The 26,282-nt window shown below is 34.4% G+C and overlaps 1 protein-coding gene across 8 annotated transcripts in view; it reads left to right on the plus strand.

The window, feature by feature from the left end:
- LOC123673692 (DENN domain-containing protein 1B) overlaps window positions 1–23,882 on the plus strand; it is a 33,834-nt gene extending 9,952 nt beyond the window's left edge. Inside the window, exons 4-15 of one of the 8 annotated variants that reach the window (XM_045608295.1) lie at window positions 6,281–6,416; window positions 6,473–6,526; window positions 7,759–8,016; window positions 9,412–9,513; window positions 9,732–9,959; window positions 11,850–12,026; window positions 12,255–12,287; window positions 12,630–12,874; window positions 14,699–14,852; window positions 18,915–19,289; window positions 21,889–22,266; window positions 22,577–23,882. In XM_045608295.1, coding sequence (XP_045464251.1) covers window positions 6,281–6,416; window positions 6,473–6,526; window positions 7,759–8,016; window positions 9,412–9,513; window positions 9,732–9,959; window positions 11,850–12,026; window positions 12,255–12,287; window positions 12,630–12,874; window positions 14,699–14,852; window positions 18,915–19,289; window positions 21,889–22,248 — 2,122 coding nt within the window. In that variant the 3' untranslated portion in view covers window positions 22,249–22,266; window positions 22,577–23,882. Of the gene's footprint in view, window positions 1–6,280; window positions 6,417–6,472; window positions 6,527–7,758; window positions 8,017–9,411; window positions 9,514–9,731; window positions 9,960–11,849; window positions 12,027–12,254; window positions 12,288–12,629; window positions 12,875–14,698; window positions 14,853–15,887; window positions 16,069–18,914; window positions 19,290–21,879 lie in introns of those variants that run through there. The other 7 variants (XM_045608294.1, XM_045608296.1, XM_045608299.1 and 4 more) reach the window with 7 other exon arrangements.
- The last annotated feature ends 2,400 nt before the right edge of the window (window positions 23,883–26,282 follow it).

The following is a 26,282-nucleotide window of genomic DNA, read 5'->3' on the forward strand; positions in this document are numbered from 1 at the left end:
AATCCGGCGGTACACTAGTCATCAAAGAAAATCCTTTTATCGCAGTTGTTATTACTCCAATAATGCGACGCGCATTTCTTCAAAATTTATGCACTGAAATGGTTTTCGTGGACTCCAGCGGATCTTGCGATCAGACAAATACTTGTGTCACATTTCTATTCACTTCAAACAAAACAGGGGCTGTTCCTATCGCATGCATTCTTCACACATCCCAAACTGAAGCGAATTATACTTTAGCTTTTGCGTCTGCCACTGAAGCAATCGAAGTAGAAAATAGAAAGTTCGATCCAAAAGTGTTTATGACTGATGACAGTGCATCCGAGCGCAATGCGTTATCAGCTGTATTTCCGAACTCCATATTACTTCTATGTACATTCCATCTTTGTCAAGCTTTATGGAGATGGCTCTGGCAAACTGACCATAACGTGAAAAAGGAGGACAGAAGAACAGTGATGGAAATGTTTAGGAACATACTTTACGCTCCAACATTACAAGATTCAGAAGAGAATTATGATTTCTTGATGAGTAATAATATAGTGCAAAGTAACAAAGCATTATATGATCATCTGGAGAAATTGTGGGTCCGCAGAAAAGAATGGTGTATTTCGTACAGAAATAATATAATAACAAGAGGTAACAATACTAATAATTACACTGAAGCTTCAATTAGGATTTTTAAAGATATAGTTTTGCAAAGGTGCAAGGTTTTTAACTCTTGTGCATTGGTTGATTTTATCATCAATGTGTTCGAAAACTACTATAAGCGAAAATTGTTGGAATTTGCAAATTCAAGAAGATCTAAACCCCAAATTGATTATAGAAATATGTGTTTTAGAGCAAAAGATATTAACATTATTTATCAAAGGGACAATACAATTTTCCATGTTGCATCTGAAAAAGATTCCAATTTATTTTATACAGTGAATGCTAAAATTGCTTTTTGTGATTGTCCATCAGGCACAGGTGGCAAATTCTGTAAGCACCTATGCGCAATAGAACAAAAATTTGGTATATTATTTAAAACGTCTCCAGTTCTAAGCGTTCATGACAGAATACAATTAGCCAAATTAGCTGTTGGGCATTCAGCACCAGAGGAATTTTATAAAAATATGGATTCAAACACAACTGATCTTGAAAACTTTGAAAACTCAGTTCAATCAACTAATTCTGTTCCTGCTGAAGTAGACTTAGCAACATCAATGGATTTACAAATGAACGCCGAAGAATGTGAAAGCCGATTTAAAGAAGAAATTAAAAGAATGCGCAGTGAATTTGAGCGCATAACAAGTACGCTCGAAGACAATCAAAGCCCAGAAGCTACTTTATCCATCATTAAGTTTAATGCAGTAATGAACAGCCTGAAAACCCCTTCCCAAATTTTAAACTTTTTGGAAGCTAAAAGTCGAATATGCGGGAGAAAATCTAGAAAAATTCGAGTGCAGCCAACGTCAATTTCGCGACGTAAAAACAAAGCATTGCCTCAATCTGGGAGAATTCAAGCTGGCAGGCCTTCCAAAATTGAAAAACTAAAACGGAAGCACAGCCTTGGAAGCAACATTTCGCATAACCTACCAAATGCTAAGTTACATTGAACTTAATTCTGTATTTCGTTATTTAAAATATATAATGACCCATGTATATATGACTTTTATTGTACGAATATCTACCATTCATCAGGAAGATGAAGGTAGGAATGAATAGATTTTAAAATTCACGAGACAAACCTATACTGTTCAATTGGGTATTTCGCCACAATATTCTCAATTAAACAAAAAGTAATTTTAATTCAGAATCATATGCCAAATTTATGTAAAATAATATGAAAATGCAGTGTTGCAAAATACCTAATTAAGCACGTATAAATATGAACACGACACAAAGACATATATAATTTATTGGCTCTGTATTACACTGGAATTTGTCGTCTGCCATGCAGCGTATTCATAAACAAAGCCACGAGTGATCGAGAGCGCCGCGCGGACCTCGCGCTCTGAACTGTACAGGCCTTTGCCTTTACGCGACCGGGTACTTTTCAGTTGGCCTGTTAGGTATATCATAATTAAAACTTAAACAAAAGGAAAAGAACCACATTTAAATCAAAATTGAAGTAATTAAATTCGATAATTTAACGATACGACCATTTCAAATGAATTATTTTTCACCGCGAAAATAAATTCCTACTAACTTTCGGGTAATAAAATTTTGAGTATGGTACCGCATTAACGTTGCAGTAGAGATTGCTGTTGCTAAACCGCATCTTTATGGATTCAGTCCAACACATCATGTGTATATTGAAACAGACGCATTATCGAATTAACCTTCGTGGGAATGAATGGAACGAATTAATACGTAACGATACCGGATGTAAAGCATTCCTCGTTTCCATCTACGGAACCTTAGGCCCGCCGTGGCTATTGACCGATACATGTATATTGCAAGTGCAGTCTCTGAGTCTCGGACTTCGCTAAGAGGTCCTACCATTTATTAGCCTATTTAACAATTTGAAACGTTCGTTGACCACGATCGGATTACTGTTATCAATCATGTTTTCTGGGAAGGTCACAGTAGAAGAATATTCGTGACGATCAAATTACCGAAATAAAGGGTGATTTTTTTTAGAGCTATAGAACTTTAAATTGCAATAAAACAACGATGGATTACTCGATTGACATGAATTTTATTTATCCGCAAGATAATCTTGTGGCATTACATTTTGAATATCGTCGGCTAAGAGTGTAAATCTGCTATGTCCATAATGAACAATTTCACAGGAGACCAAAAAAACCGTACAGTACAGTGTTATAATAATAATAATAATAAGAGAGTTTATTCATGAAAATACATTCAATAAACTCTATTGAATGTATTTTCATGAATAAACTCTCTTATTATTATTATTATTATAACACTGTACTGTACGGTTTTTTTGGTCTCCTGTGAAACTGTTCATTATGGACATAGCAGATTTACACTCTTAGCCGACGATATGATTTCTGGCATATGACCGCCACGGCTGGCTCAGATGTAGTCCAATCTGGACGTCCAATTTTCGATGACTTTTTCAACATTTGTGGCCGTATATCGGCAATAACACGGCGAATGTTGTCTTCCAAATGGTCAAGGGTTTGTGGCTTATCCGCATAGACCAATGACTTTACATAGCCCCACAGAAAGTAGTCTAGCGGTGTTAAATTACACGATCTTGGAGGCCAATTCACAGGTCCAAAACGTGAAATTAGGCGGTCAACAAACGTGTCTTTCAATAAATCGATTGTGGCACGAGCTGTGGGACATGTTGCGCCGTCTTGTTGGAACCACAGCTCCTGGACATCATGGTTGTTCAATTCAGGAATGAAAAAGTTAGTAATCATGGCTCTATACCGATCACCATTGACTGTAACGTTCTGGCCATCATCGTTTTTGAAGAAGTACGGACCAATGATTCCACCAGCCCATAAAGCGCACCAAACAGTCAGTTTTTCTGGATGTAACGGTGTTTCGACATACACTTGAGGATTAGCTTCACTCCAAATGCGGCAGTTTTGTTTGTTGACGTAGCTATTCAACCAGAAGTGCGCTTCATCGCTAAACAAAATAAAATGGACGTAGTGCGCGATACGTATTCTGCACAGAACCATTATTTTCGAAATCAAATTACACTATTTGCAAACGTTGTTCAGGCGTGAGTCTATTCATGATGAATTGCCAAACCAAACTGAGAATAAATCACTTGACAGCTGTTAAATCGGTCGCCTTCTTGAACAGTAATGCCAACTTAAAGTTATATACCTGGAAAAAAAACACCCTATATAAACACCATAATCCTTATTATGTATCTGATAGAAAAATGAGCATATAGCAGTCATGTAATCATAGTTGTCTGTATTTCCCATTGTGAAGCTGTGAAAGTTATTCCATACCTTATAAGACTTCGATGTAATTCTCGTAAAATTGAGAACGAAATCAAGACGTCATTCAGCCTTGAGGATGCAAGGCAGAACTTGAAATGGAATTCATCAGTAGGAAATCGATTCGATCTCCGGTTAAGATTCGCAGTTTCTAGTTTATTATTGCCGCATAACACTGGCACTCTCGTGGGAAGCGTATTAGGATGTTTTTTAGGAAATGAGGATGCTTCAATATGTTCGGAAATTGTAAATTATCGTATACACACCGGAAAATTAGAGGAACGTACAGAATCTCAACGGAGTATTAAGTATCTGGAACCTTTTGGCCGATTTTAGCAATTATTTTTTCAATTTTAGCTTGATTCTTAGGGAGCATAACTGTTCAGATGCTGTCCTTAGTTACTACGTTTTTTCAATTTACAAGGTGAACAAAAATAATGAATGAATAAAACACTTATTCAGAACACCTGTGGTGTGAATCGTTGACAGATGAGAATGTTTACCAACAGTCAGATGTTGTCTCATTATTTCTGAACATTCCTCTTTTCAATGATTGCGATATCTTAATTTTCAGAGAAATTACAGCTTTTCAAATTGTTATCAGCTGAGATTTGGAATTTGATAGCTTTCTGTTTAGCTTTTCTTCATTCTGAAAACCCTCAGCGCCTACTGAGTGTTGCAATAATCTACTTAAAATATTGATAAGAAGAATGCACGATCAAACTATGAATTATTTTCAAACTAGAAATTAAATTTAAAAAAAAATGACGTAACCATCTCGAAAAATGTAAACTGTGATTCTATTTGCTTAATAGAAAGAATAAGTTTTAACAATTAATTTTTTGAGAAAATTCAAATCTATATCATTTCAATTCATAACTTAGTATTAAAAGAGTATGAAAATAAATTTCGAAAATAAAGTCCTTCAATTTCTACATATTTCCTAGTCCTCGAGAAGAGATTATTCATTGCTCTTCTAATCATACCGAGATTGCCTCTTACATCTGCGCAAGCTTTTTCTGTCCTGATCCCGTGAAGTGTTTTCAATGACACATATCTTATCCTTCAAATAACCTCACAGAAAATAATAGACAGGAGTTAGATCCGGTGACCTTGGCGGCCATGACACAGAGCCACCATTTCAGGAAATGAAATAAATAGGTTCAAATTTTCTCAAATATTTATTTTTCAATTCTTATTTTAGTTGTAAAGCGAATAGAAGAAACCTTTTGAAGGATTGTGTGAATTGAAGAAATCCACATAATTTAAACTAAATCGTACCAAGTTTTGGGTATCAGAAATTTAGGCCAACCTTCATCAATCACACTTTATCTCCGAAACTAACAGTATTAGGTTACACAACAAGGTACTTTTCATGTACGTGAATTAGAACTTCTCACAAGGCCGAAAATAACTTACTGTTGAGGTCTGATTTTTTTTCAGCAGAGAAGAACCATAATCCGAGAATATATGTTTTTTTTTTAAGACTTGATATCGAAGGATTCATTCAACTTAAAATGATGATGATTTTATTTTCGAAGCGTATTTTCCATATATTTCCGTGGTTTAGGACCATTATTGGTCCAAAATTCGAAAATAACAGACATTGTTATAAAGTGATATATCGCTCAAAAATAAAAGAATAAAAATTTTAAAAATTCTTATCTTCTAAAGTTGACTACACAAAACCAGGAAATTCAAAACGTGTGTTGTCTGCGATTCTTCTAAATGTAACATTTTCCATTGCGAATGTCTAGTTCCAATAGTTTCTGAGTTATGAATACTTGATAAGATAATAATTATAATTATAAATCTTTTAAACACTTTTTTCAATGATTTAAGCCATTGTATCAATTTGCAGTGTTTTATATCTTTAACTGACAAATTTAGTGAGAACAGTTGGGGTCAATAAATTAAATCTTGAATTAACGAAATTCATAGTGCATTATTCATGAATTATTATCGACATAATACCGCAGATAATGTGGGTGTTTGTTTATGAGTAAATGAGAACGACACTGAGTCATTACCGAATATTTTCTCCAATAAATCATACCGCCTATAATCATACCTCCCTGTAAGAGAAAAACTTCAACCTCCATGAGTATGAACATAGTATAAGGATCCTTCATACTATGGTATGAAGTATGAACTTTCATTTTGAAAAAACGAAATTAAAAATGAAACTGTTGGTATTCATATTGTTCTTCAAATTTAGCCATGAGGAAAAGTACCGACTTCAAGTCCAGAGCTTTTGGGCGCTCTTCGTTCATGCGCCAATTTCGCCCTTGGAGACCATATAACTCGATTTTATGATATTCATTTCAATTTTATTATTATCATGTATAAAACTAAAATGACCATTGTTTCAGATTTTTAGATACTACAGCATCACTTATGCATAGCACAAGAGCGGAAGACTTAAGAGAATTCTTGACTTCAGTGTATGATGCCAAACTAGCCGATCCAGGAAAACAATTTTCTGTTTCATTCAATAAAGAGCAGAGTGTAAGTAGTTCTTAAAATATTTTAATTATGAATTAATGCAGTGTTGAACTTTTCAGATTTTCTCAGTGGATGTTCCAAAGCCATTTCAGTTGCCCAGTATTCCTGAAAATGTAAGTTTTTTTATCGTTTTTCATTTTCAATAGATACATCAATAATTGTGGTTAGGACTTTGCTATAAAATCATTTTCAATTTATTTTCAATTTTTTGTGCTTGTTCTTTTTGGAGATAAACATTTTTTCCATAGGCATTTAATTTCTTGTACATTCATGGGGTCGTCACTCGATCGGTATAAAAATTGATTTTTGTCCAAAATTTTATGTAAATAGCTTTTCTAGTTTCCAAGAAAAACTCTGGACGGCGAATGAACGAATGTTCTTTCGATTTTTGAATTCTACACATTCAAATACGAAATTGTGAAAACTTGTGAAACTACTAAGTTCATGATTAGAAATAATATACCAACAAACATCAGAAATTATACATTTAGGTTTATTGTTTCCTCGTTTATCCTAGTTTAACTGAACTCGTATAGAAAACAAACCGAATAATAAATAAATAACTACAAAAATAATAATAAAACATTATAATAACGGTTATCACAGAAAACTGACACTAGGCCTGTAAAATTCCTAGATTATGATTTTCTTTCTGGGGTATCATTGCATATTATTATGACATCATGAGTCAGTACTGTTTGTATCGGGTGTCCCAAATTCGTTGTCTAGTGAGGGGATCTCAGAATGGCTTTGAGCTAGAAAAAAAATGAATGGTACATTTTCGGGCCCGATTTTTGGGAGAATTAATTTGGTTATAACAGCACCTCATAAGAAAATTGGAAAATGGCGTGAAATGAAAACTTCTCATAACTTCTTTTTTACTGATGCTATAAACATAAAACAAAAACAATCTACAGGCATTTTTTTCAGTAGAATTCGAAAATGTTTAAATTTCTTAGCAAACTCTGAAAATCGTCAAAAGTTTCAGTTTTACACGGCAAATCATTCCAGTGCCTATCTATGATTATCTGTGAACTTCAGATAATTAAAATATTAGGTGGCCACCAAGGTCCAGGGACCTTAGATTTAGATTTTTTCAACATTTCAACATGTTCAAATTGATAAACGTTGTTTTTTACATGTGACCTAAGAACAAATCTAATGGTGTTAAATCCGGAGATTTTGGCGGCCACCGAATAATTGATTTATCTGAGTTTCACAGATTATCATAGGTAGGCACTTGGTTGATTTATTTTATCGTGATTCTTTTGATAATATTCGAAGTAGGTAATCAAATCAAATTTATGTATCCAAGATTGTTGCTACAAGACAATTTTTTTTCCAGAGTAATCTCACAGAGTACTATAATGCCGTCGATTCTACCAACATGATGCAGATATTCGCTTCCATGTTGTTCGAGAGGAGGATAATCATCCGTTCCAAGAGACTGAAGAGACTGAGTGCTTGCGTTCAGTCCGCAAATGACCTCATTTATCCGATGCACTGGCAGCACATTTTCATTCCAGTACTCCCGCTTTCATTGGTAGAGTACCTCTCTGCGCCCATGCCTTTTCTAGTTGGAGTTCCAGAGGAGGTTATGAAGGTAAGACCCTGAATTAAACAATTACACACGGTGTCACATTGAAAAGGAAACAAGTTTTGTCAGGTACAAAATTTAAAATTTCGGAAAATCTGAAAAGTGACGTATTTAAGACAGTATTTACGTCCCTAGAAGATCTCTGGAAGATTCACAGTTTATAGTGTTAGCATGTCATGAAATAGTACCTGAAATGTGATGATGGTGTTGATCTGGTAGTATTGATCTTGAGAGTCTTCCTGTCTGACAATAAAATGATGTGCCCGTCAGTCGAAGCATGTTCAGCGAGATTTGTGGGCTGGAACCAGATGTCACCAAGATCGTGTTCTTCAGCAAGTTCTTCCAATTCAGGCTGTAGGAAGGTTTCCAACATTGACACATAACTCTGGGAAGTAACTGTGATGGTGACATTTTCCTCCTCGAAAAAATAAGGGCCTTTCACTCCAAACTGAGACACAGCACACCAAACTGTGACTTTAGGTGAATGGAGTGGTCTTTCACGGAGTTCAAGTGAATTATATGTCGCCCTGTACCGGAAATTTTGTTTATTCACTGTTTCAAAAAGGTGAAAATGTGCCTCAAAACTACTGAAAAAAGTAGCTCTTTGGGAGAATCATTCCCTCACAATGATTTTTGCGGTTCACGTAATCAGCAGCACTCAACTCTTGAACAAGCATGATTTTATACGGGTGGAATTATAAATCCTCATGCAGAATCATCCTCAAAGATCGGTCTGACCTTCCCAAAGCTATCGCATGCCTCCCTGTAGAGCGTCTTGGTGAATGCTCGACTGCTACTCGAACAGCACAATTTCCGGTGTTCTTACCGTTCTCGGTTGTCCATGTCCTCGCATTCGTCGTGTACTTTTTGTTTCCTCAAGTTGACGAGCCCAAGTTGTTTTTTGTGCTTGCAAAGGGGACTGAAACGTTGACCGGAATGCCGAAATGCCGCTGAGTCGTGATCACAGAACGGTTATTTGTATAAAACGTGCGAATGGCAAAGCCTCGATGCACTCCGGTCCAAATCATGCTGCTGTCTAAAAACTTCTGACTCTAAGGAACACAAAGACTCCGTCCACACCTATCTGCCCCCACTAAATCTCGAGCAATGACCTGTCAAAATTCGTCAATCGGTTCTGCCGCACCCTGTATAAACGTCAGCCTTGGAGCGAGCAACCTCTGCAGATGCCTATCGCACTTGTAGGCGAAATTTATTATTAATTTTGCCAACAATCGGTAACATTGGGAAAAATGATAGATTTAAAAAATCATTCTATTTTATCAATGTGATTATTTCAAATTTTCATAATAACATATAAATCGGTCGAAGCCTTCAAAAAAAAAGCTGGTACAAACTAGTCCACCAATAAAGCAGTAAAAAATCTGGAATTTTTTTTTTCAGAAAGTGAATCGTTCTGAAATTGGCGATGTTGTGATATTAGATGCTGATACCAATAGTATTGAAACTCCATTTGACGACCTGAATAGTATTCCCCAAGAAGTGGTGAGTATACATTTTTTTATTTTTTCACTCTTAAAAAAGAGAAATATTTTCCGCCATTATGTAATATTGTTGAGACCGTTTGATTTCACATGTATCGGAATAGCGTTTTCAATATTAAATAATAGAATAAAACCTTAGAATTAACATTTGTAAAGTAATCAAGCTGCGAACAATATTTCCTCATAATTTGTTCATTCCTAACGAATATTTACCTTTAGGTGAACCCTCTGAAACGCCAACTGAAGAACAAATCCTCCTTATTGGGCGATGCGGTATCACGTGCTTTTCTGAGGGCTCTAGTTCATTTGATCGGTGGGTACAGAGACGCCCTCCGGATGCAACCTGGAAAAAGTGTTTCTTTCGATGAGGAAGTTTTTGTAGGTACTAGACCAGCTTCAATGAAGCCATTTATTAAGGAAATGCTCAATCTACAGATATTTAGGCAGGTAAGGAAAAACTTTTTTAGGGCATTATGATGAGGGTCGTATCAATCAAAGTGAAAGATTCGAAGGAATAACATGACTGTTGAATAATTTTGCTGGCACATGGGAGTTCTTGTCTTGGATAAAAAAACCAGTTTTATGTTTCGATTAATCCCGGTTTTTTGATGGAACAAGCAAAACAATGGCCTAATAGGTATTATTCAAACTTTGCTTCATCGACAACATCGGTTAAAAGGTGCTCTAAAGTAAGAAATTCAGCTCTGATGACGAAGTGATTGCCGAGAATGGAGGCTATTTCAAAAGCAAAACGAATCCTTCTACTGAAAAAGTAGTGAAAAGTTAGAAAAGCGTTGGACTACATGTAACACTCTTGAAGGTCACATTTTTGGTAAAAATTCGACTCTACATAGGCGTACAATTTTGCTTCCACCGTTTTTTTTTTTCGGAAATTCGAGGCTTTATTGTTAAAAACTGGTTTTACATTTATGATTCAAAGTATTCTCCATCGCTTGTCACTAATTTTTTCCATCTTTCGGGCAGCGTACGAATCCCGCGTTGAAGAAACTGGTCATTTTTTGAAGCGATTTACGAATCGATCCAATTTTTTCCTTCTTCATTAGACCCGAAGTGCTGCTCAGCCAGGCCGGGTGCCATTGATCGAAACAAGTGACACTCCGAGGGAGCAACGTCTGGAGAAAACGGCGGGTGGGGTAGGATTCCCATTTCAACGTTTCCAAGTATGTTTTGACCACTTTCGCAACATGGGGTCGAGCATTGTCATGCTGTAAAATCACTTTATTATGTCTCTCGTTGTATTGCGGCCGTTTGTCTTTCAATGCTCGGCTCAAACGCATTAATTGCGCTCGATAACGATAGCCTGTAATTGTTTCAGTCGGTTTTAACAATTCTTAATACACGATGCCGATCTGGTCCCTCCAAATACTGAGCATGACTACGGAACCGTGAATATTCGGTTTGGCCGTCGACTTGAAAACATGGCCGGGATATCCCCATGATTTTCTGCGCTTAGGATTATCCTTATGAACCCATTTTTCGTCTGCACGGCGGAAACAAAATTGTACACCTAATATAAGAAGTTGAATTTGAGTTAAGTTTAATCTACAAATTTTTTCGCTTGTAAAGATTCTGTAGATTATAGTGCGGTTACTACAACGCAGTAGAATACTATGTCTACTGTGAACTCGGAAATTTCATACGACATATGGGTTCTTAAAGTGCCTGTCAAATAGGTATTTCGATTTATCTTGCACCTTAATTGATACACCTCTTATGATTATATTACTCGATTTTAATCTGTACATTCTCCAAACAATCTCCAAAATTGTATTAATAAACCAAGCGTTTTCATGAATTCAGAATGGGGATCATTATTACTAATTTTTCAATTTTATTGTGTGACCTTGAAATCATTCTAGTTTTCTTTGCTTCCCTACTAGAACGCTGAAGTAACCTTTTCGCGTAATTTTTTGTTTAGCGATTGTCGTAACGTGTGTTAAATGCGAATATTGTGATAAAGGACTTGGTAACTTCAGCTTTTTAGTTTATTGTTAAATATTTAGTAACTCTTAAGCTAACCGCACACTGGCAACTTTGAGTGTCGGTGATTAAATAATTTAGCGATAATTATGAACTCTGTAAGCCATTAATTTTCAAATTTGATTATCTCATTTACTACTCTAATTTTCTTTTGCCGCACCTGAAATCAACCACCTTGTATATTGACATTTTCAAAAAAACTCAAATATTTACCGATATAATTGTGTGAATACCAGTATTTAAATAATTCGATTGAATTGATAATGTAGGATCAACTGAAAGTAAACATTTATTTACACGAATCGTTTCAATGTTACACATTATCCTTCGTTTCAGTTTATAGAGGAGAGACTGACAATGTTGAACAATGGCCTGGGTTTTTCTGATGAATTCGAAGTGGAAACCTTCAAGTTTTCTGAGAAGTCCAATTCGAAACTGAAACAACAATACAAAGAGTGGACGACGGCAATGAAGTCTGAGGGAAAAGAGTTTTTCAAAAGTGTTAAAGATAAGGTATACACAAAATATTTTGATCAACTCCTTTGTAAAATCTTATCTAATCACTAACTGAATCGATTAATTGGAGCAAGGATTCTGGATTATTTACATCGAAGGAAACCAGTGCTGTATTCATTGAAAGTTTTGTTAAACATTTCGGATGAAATTTTCATTGTATAGTACAATAAAAGCTCAATTGTTTCTTTGATCGTTTTGCGTTCATAATAACTAGAAAATTTTCAGGCAAATCCGGCTGTCAAATCGGCAGTAAAAACTGTGAGTGAAAAATGTGTTCTTATGTCCTTTGCATGTGCAAAGATGCTTTCGCATTACCTGAAAACAAATCACCTATACCTTTGTAATTTTATGTGCTTGTGTGTTTGTTGGGTACTTCTGAATGATATTTTCAAGGCTTGCTGTTGGAAATTCCGATTGGAATCTTTTTGTGTTTCACGTTTCTATATTTATATCTAGATGGAGTTCTGTTCATATGAATGTTTTGAGTTTTAATCTATTCTTCTTTATGCATGCCTTGGTCTGCTTTTCCTAACGGCTTGCTTTTTTATCGCCTAATTGCTTCAACTTTTTCGAGTATTTTTTAAAGTTTATTTTTCTTAGGTCAAAGGAGGCGGGAAAGGCGTCAAAAACGCTTACAAAGGACTCCGCTTCCTCCTGAAAGAAGGCGAGGGTGCCCCACATCAGCTACAAAATGGGTCTCACGACTCAGGGCCAAAAAGTAATAAGCCGAGATCAGCGCCTAGTTCCCCAACTACTAGTAAGAGAAGAATCGCTGGTTTGAGTGTGCCTACTGCTACATATAGGAAAGACACGTCCCTACCTTTCAGAAATTCTCCTTTCGAGAGGTGAGTCTCAAGTTGTATTCGATAAATAACAAGTTGTAGAATGGGCTCCTATTCCAACACGAATGCGAAATTCGTAAACGAGCGACGAAGGAGCGAGTTTTCGAACGCATGAGTGTTGGAATTGCCTTCTGCAACGAGTATTAGACGATATTTTCCCTATTTCAGTCAAGTTTTGTGAAATATTGTCCTAATTCAATGAAAATTTCAGATTATATATCCTAGTGACTTTTGTTTTGTATCTTGGCAGTTGGTGTGACTGTTACGAAAATTGACAGATTACGGAATTTGAATATGAATCGTACGTTTCGAATTTTGAAATAATTTACAATTACTCCTTAAATTCGTGATTATGTCTGACAAAATCGTGTTAACACCACCAAAATTAAGAGAAATTGCGAATAATGTGACAAATAATTTATTTCACCATATCCAAATTATATTGACAATTATTGACGTTTGTTGAAATTTGATAGAATTGGAGGTCAGTATAGACAACCACAAAACGAAAAATATAACTGAAAACGATGCTGTAATGAGTTCATTATAGCACTGTTTTTAGAACTGTAATGAACTCATTACGATACTGAAATAGAGAAAATAATGTATAATACTCGTACAGAAGGCTCATTCAACACTCGTGGAAGAATATCAATGGCTTATGCACTTGTATTATATAAGTATTTTATGGAAGCACGGCAGTGCGCTTGGCTGCATTTTTATGTGTATATTCTCACAAATTCTACAGCTATTCCCTACCTCAATTTCTCTGGATTTAACAGTATAACTTCCCAGTTTTCAATGAATCTAACCTGATGAAGCCGCAATGTTGGCGAAACAATTGTCGCATTAAAAGATTAGTGGGAATTACTTTGTTTTATTATGTAAAATTCCAATTACTAGATCATTACCAAGAAACAGATCATGAAAATAGAAGCAATGAGAATCGACTTGACGTATGCGTCCAATGTTGATATAATCTGTCTGAATATTAATGATATCGCAACAAAAAACACTTTAGCAAATAGAGCCGAACTCTTGAGAAAAATAAATATTTTAATTCTTCAATTCATTACTTTTCTCTGAAAATAGCACATTGGTTAATGGCAATGTTCCATACTCAATTAACTTAATTTTTTCGTATTTTACTGGCTATTAATCATAATATCAATACGCATAGACGAATTAAAGTGGATAAATTACTATCCTTTTGTGCTTGCTTTCTCACGCGAAAGGAGTGCCCAAAACGAGGCGTGTAAATACATTAAAATAATAATCAAAAATTCGTCGAACTTCTGCATTGATATTATTCAAGATTGGAGACTAATTCAACTTTGAAATGTTCAGTTCGTGCAGCTAATGCATTCGTCTAGACTAGACGAATATGAATTACAACTAAAGAATCGATTTGGGAAATTTGAATGTTTATCTTAGAAGAGCGTGGCAATCATCGCTTGTTACCAGTGTCAAAAATTGGCTTTCGATGGAAGAAAAAAGTTTCTAACATTTTCTCACAAACTTCAGCGGACTTTAATGTTTTTCCGCATTCACACCTCGTGGTACCTTCAATATTAGATAACAATGTGCTGTGGCGTGCAGACTAATGTCTCGAAGTGATTATTCAACTATAGAAACAGAAAAATAATCAAATTACTTATTTTTGGGGTCGTAATTCACAGGTTCTAAAATGTTTCAGCGATATTTGTTCGATTACAACGTTTTTAGTGCAAAATTTCTTGAGAATAAATTGAAATATAAACAAGTAAAACGAATATTTCAGAGAGAAATCAGATTGTAGAGTATTTGAAATATGTATATCTATTTCAGGTCTTACAGTCCATTGAGCCCAAGTTCACAGCCCCATTCACCTGGCGATAGCAACTCGAGAAGTGACAGTCCAGACATACCAAGAATAGATCTAATGAATGAAGTTCAAGATTTGCTTAAGCTGAGGCTGGAAAATCCACCAGTGGACCGATCGGTACTTATTAAAATTATAATATTCTATTGTTAGATGTACTTGAATCTTTACTTAGTCGATTTTTCTTCATTCTCTCATCCATACCGAGATGATATTGTGAAGAAAATTGTTCTTATCTCATACAAAAATTCAATATTATTTTTAAATTCATCAAAATTCAAGAGTTGGATGAGAATGCGTTTGAGATATTTATCAACTTATTTTGAAGATCATGTTTTCATTTGCTTCTTTTCAGGAATCGTCTGCCACAATAATTTTTCATTACAACAGCTAAAGTTTATTAATTTGCTGAGTAATAGTTATAACATCATTTTTCAACATTCGTTTGACTTTCTTTTTTGTTTTTAATGATATTGCGATTGGTTAGAGTCCGAATATCTTTGATTTTTCTCTTTGTGTATTATAACAAAATGTCATCACTTCTGAATTGGAATTCTATTACTGAGGAATCTGCTCACACTTTCAACATATTTGGTTGAATTTTTTCCAATCTACGTAAGAAAAAATTAAGTAATGACTCCTTGTTTGTGAATATAGTCACATCAAGAGTTGATTGAAGAGATGAAATAATTGATGAATAGATTGAAATCTTTTTTGGACTAAATAACAATATTCATTCAATTCGTTGGAACCATTTCAAAAATGTTATAAACAATATTTGGCAGGAATGATATTCGAAAAATATACATGTTTAAGTACCTATTCAAAAATATAATGAATGACTAGACATAAAGATTTCATTCCTCTGTAAATTTAGAAGCTATGAATTCAGATCTTGTAGAATAACAATTACAATTGTTAAAATAACAAAAAAAAGTTAGATTTATTTAGTTTTCATTCTGATATTTTACATGTAGTCTGAGACCTGCTTTACACAATGATCTAACTAATTAGTAAGTATAATTAGATATAATCATGTATTCAATAGGATAATTAATTTTTCACTAACAGTGGTAGAATAACTTGGTATTTTTCATTGAAAATTAATATTAACATTTTCCCGTTTTCAAAATTAAAATCATACAAATTTTTTAGGATAAATCAAAAGATGGATCCTAGGCTTTCTTGATGAAAATCCCTTCCTGTGAATATAAAAACAAATGAAAATAGTGATGAACCAATATAATATTAGGTGGTTAGATCTAACCAATGAACATTTACAAATTTTTAGTTTTATTCTCTTAAAAAAATTGGTTTTTATAAATGTTGAAATATTCTCAGAAATTTATTAAAGAACACAAAAGTATAAATGAAACATGTTTCCATTATTTCTATTCATTAACTATTATAGTCTTCATCTAATAATAATTCAAATGTGTGTTGAATTGATAATATTGAACTGAAAACAATGATTATTTAAGATCAAATATTCTAATTCTAACAAAGAACGTTTGACACATACATATTGTGATGATATGTCGATATCAATAGAGTTAACAATGTTGTGAAATTGAAGACAATATTGAAGCTGCTGAACAGTATGTTGTATGTTTCAAATTTGTCGTTTAGGTGTCATCAGAAATTGAACTTGACATATGGAACAACCTGGAGAATTCCCAATAAATAATTACAATATTCAACTGGTTCAGGAATTAGGGCAGATGTTACTTTTTTCGGATCGAATGAATAACCGAAGATTTTATTGTTTCACATTCAACGATGGATTAATGTTTACTTAAACGATAGAATTCCAGGATCCTCATTAGCTCAAACACCTCTGAATCCAGAGAAAGCTGTAGTATGCTGTGCTCTCATGCTCATTGGAACTAATTTCTACGATGGTGATCATGAAGAGTGTGTTATCGTAATGGTTTACACGCGTTGGAGCATGTGTCTAGAACTCCATTGATGCGTACAGTTGTAACACGTCCCACTAGCACTATTTGTTTACCTTTTATTTATTATGTAAAGGTGCCAACTAACGTCGGTGATCTGAAGATGTGATCATTTTGCAGATGCACTACTCACGCTACAGCTATCGCCAGATCGAGTCTTTTAATCTTGATCGAACATTGGCTTAGCATACGTGAGTGGAGAAAATCCGTCTGATGCAGTTGACAGTCCAGATTTCTGAGCGGTTCTTTGTTTGAAAAAAGACACAAGATTTGAAGAGTTGTGAAATTCACGATTGCCATCAGTTCTCGGTCTTCAGGTTTGGCTGTAAACATAACGCCACCGACATATTATTCGATTTGTGTCTGCATCATGAAGTTATCGATTAACCATGTCAGCTTACGAGCCAAATCCTCGTCATTTGCGGGAGGTTTTAATTTTCTGCTTTAATATGAAGAAATCTGCAGCTGAGGCTTATCGAGTGCTTTCAAATACCTATGGCGAGGCTGCTATTAGTGAAAGAACTTGCGGAAAGTGGTTCCAACGCCTCAAGAACTGTGATTTTGACGTCGAAGACCAGCATGGCGGTGAAAGAGAGAAGGTTTTCGAAGATGCAGAATTGAAGGCATTACTTGATCAAGACTCGTGTCAAACACAACAAGAATTGGCAGGATCATTGGGAGTGTCGCAACAAGCCATTTCAAAACGTATGAAAGTCATGGGAATGATTCAGTATATCCAAACTCACTTGAACTAGTCCATAAAAACGCTTGGCCATAGATGAAAGTATTGCTAGACAATAAATTCACTGAACCCCAAGGAATTTCTGGAAAGCTGGACAACCCTTGTATAATCGAAATATTCTGGCTTTCTCCAAGTGACTTTGTACCTATATACTATACCTACAATGGCACATATCAAAGGGTTGACAACATAAACTTTAGATCTTCTTCAGTTTTGCGTGCGTTACATTCGCAATCTTTTATTCGCCATATTGATAACATTATAAAGGGTGGTTTTTTAGAGCTATAGAACTTTAAATTGCAATAAAACAACGATGGATTATTCGATTGACATGAATTTTATTCATCCGCAAGATAATCTTGTGGCATTACATTTTTAATATGGCATATGACCGCCACGGTTGGCTCGGATGTAGTCCAATCTGGACGTCCTATTTTCGATGACTTTTTCCAACATTTGTGGTCGTATATCGGCAATAACACGGCGAATTTTGTCTACCAAATGGTCAAGGGTTTGTGGCTTATCCGCATAGACCAATGACTTTACATAGCTCCACAGAAAGTAGTCTAGCGGTGTTAAATCACAAGATTTTGGAGGCCAATTCACAGGTCCAAAACGTGACATTAGGAGGTCACCAAACGTGTCTTTCAATAAATCGATTGTGGCACGAGCTGTGTGACATGTTGCGCCGTCTTGTTGGAACCACAGCTCCTGGACATCATGGTTGTTCAATTCAGGAATGAAAAAGTTAGTAATCATGGCTCTATACCGATCACCATTGACTGTAACGTTCTGGCCATCATCGTTTTTGAAGGAGTACGGACCAAATATTCCACCAGCCCATAAAGCGCACCAAACAGTCAGTTTTTCTGGATGTAACGGTTTTTCGACATACACTTGAGGTTTAGCTTCACTCCAAATGCGGCAGTTTTGTTTGTTGGCGTAGCTATTCAACCAGAAGTGCGCTTCATCGCTAAACAAAATTTGCTTATGAAAATCGGGAACAACGACAATCTCATTTTGGACCAAATTGCACTATTTGCAAGCGTTGTTCAGGCGTGAGTTTATTCATGATGAATTGCCAAACCAAACTGAGAATATATCACTTGACAGCTGTTGAATCGATCGCCATCTTGAACAGTAATGCCAACATAAAGTTATATACCTCGAAAAAAAAACACCCTATACATAGCCACTCTAACTTCAGATTATTTTGACATTTTTCTTCAATCGTTTACTTCATCCCATTTCTGAAGTAAATGAACTATGTAATATGTATTATGTTGTACGAATGACGGACACTGTGAGTCCTATGTTGCATAGATGATTTTCTATAATTGTATAGCCTTCTAATGAATGTATCATAATTTTTAAGTTGGAAAATTGTGTAAAGCAGTTTCGTCTTTGACATAATTGTGAAAAAAACACATCATTATCACGATATCCATTTTTGTGTTAACCTGTCATGTTTATCTGGCTTTTCAGCTTAAACCTGTCCGTAGTCTCGAGAACTTCAAGCACGAATTTCCCAACAGCTCATTTCCCACAAGTCCCGAACACCAGAGTGGTGCTGCATTATCATCTTCACGCATAGCACCGCCCCTCTTTCTTCCCCGCCTAGCATCCCAGGATTCCGAGAATCTGCTCCTGCAGTCTCCCGACGACGTCTTCTCCTCGCCTCCCGCGCCCCCTCCCCGTGTTACCCCACCACTTCCCACCCAAGACCTCTTCGGCACCTCAGCTTTTGTGGTCGGTGGAGGGAGAAACGAAAATGGCGATCCATTATTTTACGTTGCTCATCAAGATTCTGTTGATATCGTTAAGTTGTCACCGCCAGTTGTTTGTGTTTCCAGGCGTAAGGTAAAAAAATAACCAGGATGAACCCAATAATTTTCTAGTCGTCTTAGAATTTTTCAGTATTCTATCTACTTTACTTTTCATTGAAATTCATTCGCAAATCTTCAAATACTACAATGAAGGTTAACGTTTGAAAATGTTATTTGAAAACCACATAAAAAAATCGGTGATTTGTAAGAACTGTTTTGAACTGAGCAGTCACGTGGTAGTGTTCCTTCCCTCTTAACTTTATGTTCCTAAATTTTGACACGCATCTTTTGAAGCTTGGTAGGATCAAGAAAAGAAGGACTCTGGAAGTGTCATCTATGCGCCAGGCCAGGGACTTATTGAGTGATGTAGTACATCAATCATTCTAAAGCATATATCGTTAAATATGGCAAAAATAAAACAACTGCCAATGGACGTGGGCGCTCGTTGCAACGCCAATGGAGCACGGTCTAATCCAAATCTACTAACTGACAAAGAAACTGCAACACCCAGAAGGAGCTTTTTAAATTTTTTTGGTAAAACATAAATAGTATAGCAAGGAGTAAATGATTGAAATTGAAGGAAGGTTTACAATTATTTTTAATAAATTTGTTAATGAAGTGTTTGTCCACCGCGGTTATCTATACACTCCCCAACACCTCTCGGCATTGATGCAATAAGATGGTCTATTTCTTCTTGAGGAATACTGTCCCAAGCTACCTGTATTTCATGTCTCAGAGCATTCAAAGTCCGTGAGGCTTGGGTAAACTTCCAAGCCTTCTACCCATGATGTCCCAAACATGCTCTATGTGCGAAAGATCGGAGGATTTGGGCGGCCATGGCAAAAGATTCACATGATTCGCTTCGAAAAAGTTTAAACTTACTCTGGCAACATTATCTTGCTCGAATTCTAGAGCTGGTTAAGGTAAGGGAGAACATATGGCTCCACTATTCTTTGAAGGTAACGCAGCGCTGTCATGTTAACTCAAATAAAGACTAAATCTGACCTACTTGCATGTGCAATAGCACCCCGTACCATAAGGCCTAGTGTCCGTTGTACATGATGCTCAACATCAAACTGGGGTTCACGTTTTTCTCCCCGACGTCGTCTAACCCTTCTTTGACCATCATGTCAAGGATAATAGAGATTTATCAGAAAAGACAACCTGATGCCATTCCACATTTCAATGTTGACGTTCTCTGCACCACTGTAATCGTTTCCAGCAATGTTCAACCGTCAGAGGTAACACAAGATAATGCTGCAATCCGAAAGCCCTTATCCGGTGGTAAACCGTTCGGACATTACAGGATGGCCTTGTTCTCCTAACCACTCCATCGGCCAAAGATCTAGTTGTCGCAAATTGGCCTCTAATAGTCATAAGTCTTAGACGTCGGTCTTGAACTTCATTTGTGCCCCTTCGACGTCCGGTGCCTACTGTTTTTAGATTTTGGGCATTATCAAACCACCCTTGACAACATCTCATAACAGTAGTTGGATTTCTGTTCGTACGGTTAGCGATTTCAAATTCACTCAGCTGACTATAAATTCTGCGTACACGAGCTCAAGACATTTTAACAACAACTTTACATCGACTTTGGATATCCTCGAACAGCCGATTTGTTGTAAAATTTAAAAAACGACTACAATATTTAAATAACAAAAATTGTTCATATGAAAAAACCTTCACGATTTTTTTCTTCGAATTCAATCATTTACTCCTTCCTATACTATCTATGTTTTACCAACAAAAAAAAAATTAAATTTAAACAGCTCCATCTCCACTCACAAAAAAATTCAATAAAATCGGACTAGTAGAATTCGTATTTGATCATCTACGACCCAAGGGGTATACTAACTTCATTCGAATCGAATAAGAATTGTAGAAGTTAAGGCTACTTACTTAAGGTTACTTTACACCTCCAAGATCATACTATTGGGTATTATAATTTTTGTTATCAGGCAGCATGACTATCTAAAATCAAATTCAAGAACCGATATGAGCATAAGTTCTATTTGAGAATGGTCTGTTAAATCTTCATCATTTCACTAATAAACAGTATCTTGATAAAATACTGAATAAAATTTTAGTCCCAAATCTGAAATATACCTTATTTAAACTACCGGAGTTTATTCATTTTTTTATGTTGGTAGAATACTGAACAATTCTAAACTCAATGAAATATACTCAAATTACCCACATGGCAAAAATTCTCTTTTTCATATTCTTTCATTAGCATTTCCAATGATTTGTACCAAATATTGATTAGAGGTCAACTAAAGTGTGCACTGTTTAATTTCATTGTGGTATTGAATATTTTGATGTTCACATATGACCCATTCTTACTAATTGACATAGAAAAATAATACTCAATAATTAAGTATACCTATATGTTTGATTTAGTTAGAACAAAAATTGAAAATTCAGCCTGAATAAATTTTGAGCTTTTTTACAATATTTCCATATGCTTCTATAGGAGAAAATAAGTTTACTAAACCCATTATTATTGTTATTGTTAATTCTTTCTATGTCAGTTAGTATTTTTTCTTTTTAGATATAATGAATAGTTTAGATTGATATATTTTGCCAAGTGTGTTGAAAATGCGAGCTTATTGATTAATTAATAGTCTTTACAGCAGCAAAACGAAGAAACTGAAGACCTTATTCGATTGGATTCTACATCTGATGATATGGATGACTTTGATCCATTGAGATCCCCCCAACAAACTGCAAATTCTTCGTTTTTGCATCGAAATACATGCAATGTTCCATTGAGCATATCCAACCCATTATATGCTTACGAAAATCATAGTGTTTTGAGAAAGAACGGTAATGTTCCAAATGTAACAACCTCAAGTAGAGATCACGATCTACTTCAAGAGTATGGTATAGACTTCAATAGTTTTTCTAGTATCCAGAATAAAATATCAGAATTTGAAACAGAGGCTGGATCTAGTAAAGTTAATTCGAAGAGTGGATGGACGACCTTCGATTAAGGTTGAAAAAATTCATTTGTGAGTAAATCGAATCGATCTTGTTATTTAGAGAACTTTTCTGAAAACGATTTTCTATGAAAGTGATGCAATAGAATGTTTATTACTACATATTTTTCGATTCATGGCATAATTTCCATAATATAATGTCATTAGAGCCCTATCAATTATTTTATTAGGTAATATTGGAGATTTTAGTGCCTTCAACAATTGATCTCTTACTGATTCTTCAATAAGATATTTATCTCAAATTTTTATTGCTTCATAAGATGGAAATGAAACGAAAATAAAAATTGCACAAAAGACGAATCATGAAATATTTACATTACAGTACAACTTCTTACATGAAATCGAGATAATCAAGAAAATCATCGAAAACTCCACAGCTTGAATTTGAAAATTCCAAAATACTTATCCTTCTGATATTAATATAATAAAAATTGGTCAAATAATTCATTGAATCTGAAGTAATTCAATAGAATACTTGCTAAAACGAAAAATTTATATCAATAAAGAATTAATGAAGATACATATGTACAGAGTGCTACTGCAATATGAGTACCTACCAAAAAAAACACTTTATCGAGGTATGGAATAAAAATGTATTAAAGATCACAATTCTCTTGGTAATTTTACAATTTATGTAGAGAAATATTAAAGATATTTTAGCTCTTTAATTTTATGTTATAATATTATTCAGCCCTTTCTCTTTATATTTCTATGTATGTATTGCAACATCGCTCTGTATATAACAACCAATAATATGAAAACATGCTGGTGCAGATCAAGATTCAAAGCCACATTTGAACGACCTATTGATTCCATTAATCTTCAAAGTCATGCTTATTTGATATAAGTAATAATGATGTAATGTTATTAAAATAAAATATGTAATATAATGAATCCATAAAATTTCTAAAGATTTATTAGAAATTGCTGTCATTAAAAGTGAGCGAAACTTAATTCATATGAAATAAGAACAAGTTAATATTCTTTTACTTTCATTGTAATAATTCATATCCATTTTCAAAAGTAATGTAAGGATTAAAAATATCATGAATTAGATATTTGCTTCCAATGCCAAGCAATATACTAGTGAAATTATTTATTATTTACAAATTAGAGTTATATGCTTGTACAGGTTTTGTTGAGTTTTTTATTCTTGGATTTTATCGACAATTTTTTGCCCTTTTTAATATATAATAATCATAACTATTATCACATTAAATTTTATATCTTTCTTTTTAATTTGTGTATCTACAAAATTGGAAAATAATTTTATCTTATATATTGTTCTCACATATTCATATTTTTGGTACATGTACACGAATATGCTAACGGAGAAATTCTATTTAGCTCTTAGTATCATTTAAAGTAATAATTTTTCGACAAATTGTTTTATATATAAGAAAAGAATTCTAAAAGGAGAAAATATATTAACCATTTAACTGATAAACATTTTCAAATGAAAACAGTCATTATGTGCATAAATCGATCTTTTAATCAAGTTTGAAAATTTTATTTTATTATAGAATTACTTAGCTGTGATATTATAATAAAACTCCCTATTGAAATATATGAAAATAATTGAATTTTGTTGATTTGTACAAATATGTTAATAAATAATTGAAAATTTCGATTATATTTTTCTATTCCATACAAAGACATAGTCTAATGTTATCCCGATCCAGTGTCAGAAATAATTGATTCGAAGTCAGTTGCTCTTTAAAATGCATTTTTTCTTCAAAAAATTTGTAGAATTTTATTTTTGAACAAAAGTTTCCCAAAATAGGACGCTGTATCATTTCACCACGATGCTCAATGCTGTGATTTTAGAATTTTGAGGTGTTAGACTCACTCATGAATCTATTGTCAAATTCAATTCTGCCTTTTCGGCCTGTAAACACGATAACTCTCGAACTATAATCTTAAAATTTTCAGAGTAGGTTTGAATCTCCAATGCCGCAGTTAAGTTTGTTAATGGTTTCATAACTAGCCCTTCGGAATTTTTTAAAACTGTTGAGATCAAAATTTGCATTTGGATATAAATTTGACTTTCAAGCTATGTGTAAAATTGATGATTGCAAACTAGAATCAGAATATTTCACATTTAATAGTAAAATATCTATTTCAGTAATATATTCTAGGACCTAGGAATTAAAAAAATTGAAAAATTCAAAAATATGCTTCTTCGCCTTTAGACAGACTTCAAGAAGTCACCATTGATTCTAGGGAAACCTTTTGAATTCCGCTCCTGACGGTTTGCCTTTTTTAATCCGTTTAAATGAGGTTCTCGATTTCGAATTTTTAGATTCACTACTTTGTCTATTTATTATATAAGGAGTAGAAGGATATTTCTTTTCTTTCTACTCAACGATTTTGACGTATAGCCGGGGATTCCCCACATACCACTATAGCAGCAACGGATATTTCTACAAGTTGATATAACAATCTCTTTTCATCATGAAATTTTGCTATAGTTTTTGAATGATGTGTGGTCAATTTGACGCCCTTAGAAATGTGCTTAGGGGGGACGGAAATAGAATAACTCTCAGAGGAATCTAAGTATATATAAAACCGCTTGCACATATACGTCAAACTTTAAACGTAAAATCACAGCCCAAACGGGACCATCTAGAGCAAAAATGACAAGAATAAGACCCCCCTCAAAATCGTCTGGAGATCCCGGGAAAAATCCCAAACCTTCGATTCTCCTCGCGGTTTTCGAGTATACGGGGTGTTTCGGAACATTTTGACATTTCAAGTCCCATATTTCTGTGGTATCTGTGGACAATTTGACTGTCAGTGTCATGTTAATAATAAATATTCCATTTCTATATATGAAAGTTCTTGAAAAAGTTTGCAGTTTCCAAAATTGTTATTCAATATTTAAATAAATGCCGACAGATAAAATGCAAAGTCTTCGGCGAATCGAAAATTCGATAGATATTTGTCAAAATTTGGAAATGAATATTGATATCATCGAATGCATTTTCAGTTCAGGTTCGTTTGAAGGGTTTGTATAATTATTGATTCAATTGGATGAATGTTACTTTATTTCAGGAATTTTTCGTTTATTTTCCACAAACTATAAAACTACATTCTCTTTCGTGAGAATTTGAATCTATTGCGACAGAAGATGGAACTACAAAAGAGAACAGAAGTTTCATCTGATCATGTATTAAACAGATAGAAAAACTCCTTATAGATAATTCACAATTGGCTTTATTACTGGAAAAAGAGCCAAGTTAGTCAGATGACATTCAAAAATTTCCATGTGTTTTTTGAATATCTGAAATATACACTTTTACGACAGGAGAGTGCAAAAATATAAATGACCCATCCGTTTTTGAAGAATTTGAGTGCAGTGCTGTTGAATTTATAATGAATAAGTCAAGTCGTTGTGAAATCTTCCATACGAATAATTTCAACTATATATTATCTATTATATTATTTGCTGCTCAACTGAAACATGTATTAATAAACCTTGGAAATTAGAGATTCAAACTTTTTACCTGATTTCTCAAAAAGGTTCCACCAAGATAAGAAATTAAAATTTCTTATGAGGTAACATAAGCCATGGGTATTTGAAAGGCAAGTCTATTCATTCTGTCTCTTTTTAGTTTGTTTATTAAAGCTATACTAGGATATACATATAAAAAATCAGTTGAATTACTAGTCAAAATGTTACGACAGAAATAAAATTTAAAGGATCATTCAGTATATGAAGAATTTCAACATGGCAGTTACTTTTGAAATTGGTATCAATTTTCGAGCAATTCAATGTAGGTATAAAATACTTTAAAAAGTAACTATTCATCAAAACTTTCCATTTCATGAATGAATGATTAAACATGTAGATACCTATTTCACTAAAGTTTTCAATCGTTATAGGAATAGTTGCTCTATGGCCAGTTCGAAAATGCTATCCTACTGATTTATTCATTGCTTTTGGTAAAATTAAATTATTAATTGATTCAGATCCAAAGTTAACATTTGAAAAAAATCAACCCACTAACATGGGTCAATAGTATTGG

The sequence above is a fragment of the Harmonia axyridis genome, chromosome 2 (assembly GCF_914767665.1).
Source record: "Harmonia axyridis chromosome 2, icHarAxyr1.1, whole genome shotgun sequence".
Lineage (NCBI taxonomy): Eukaryota > Metazoa > Arthropoda > Insecta > Coleoptera > Coccinellidae > Harmonia > Harmonia axyridis.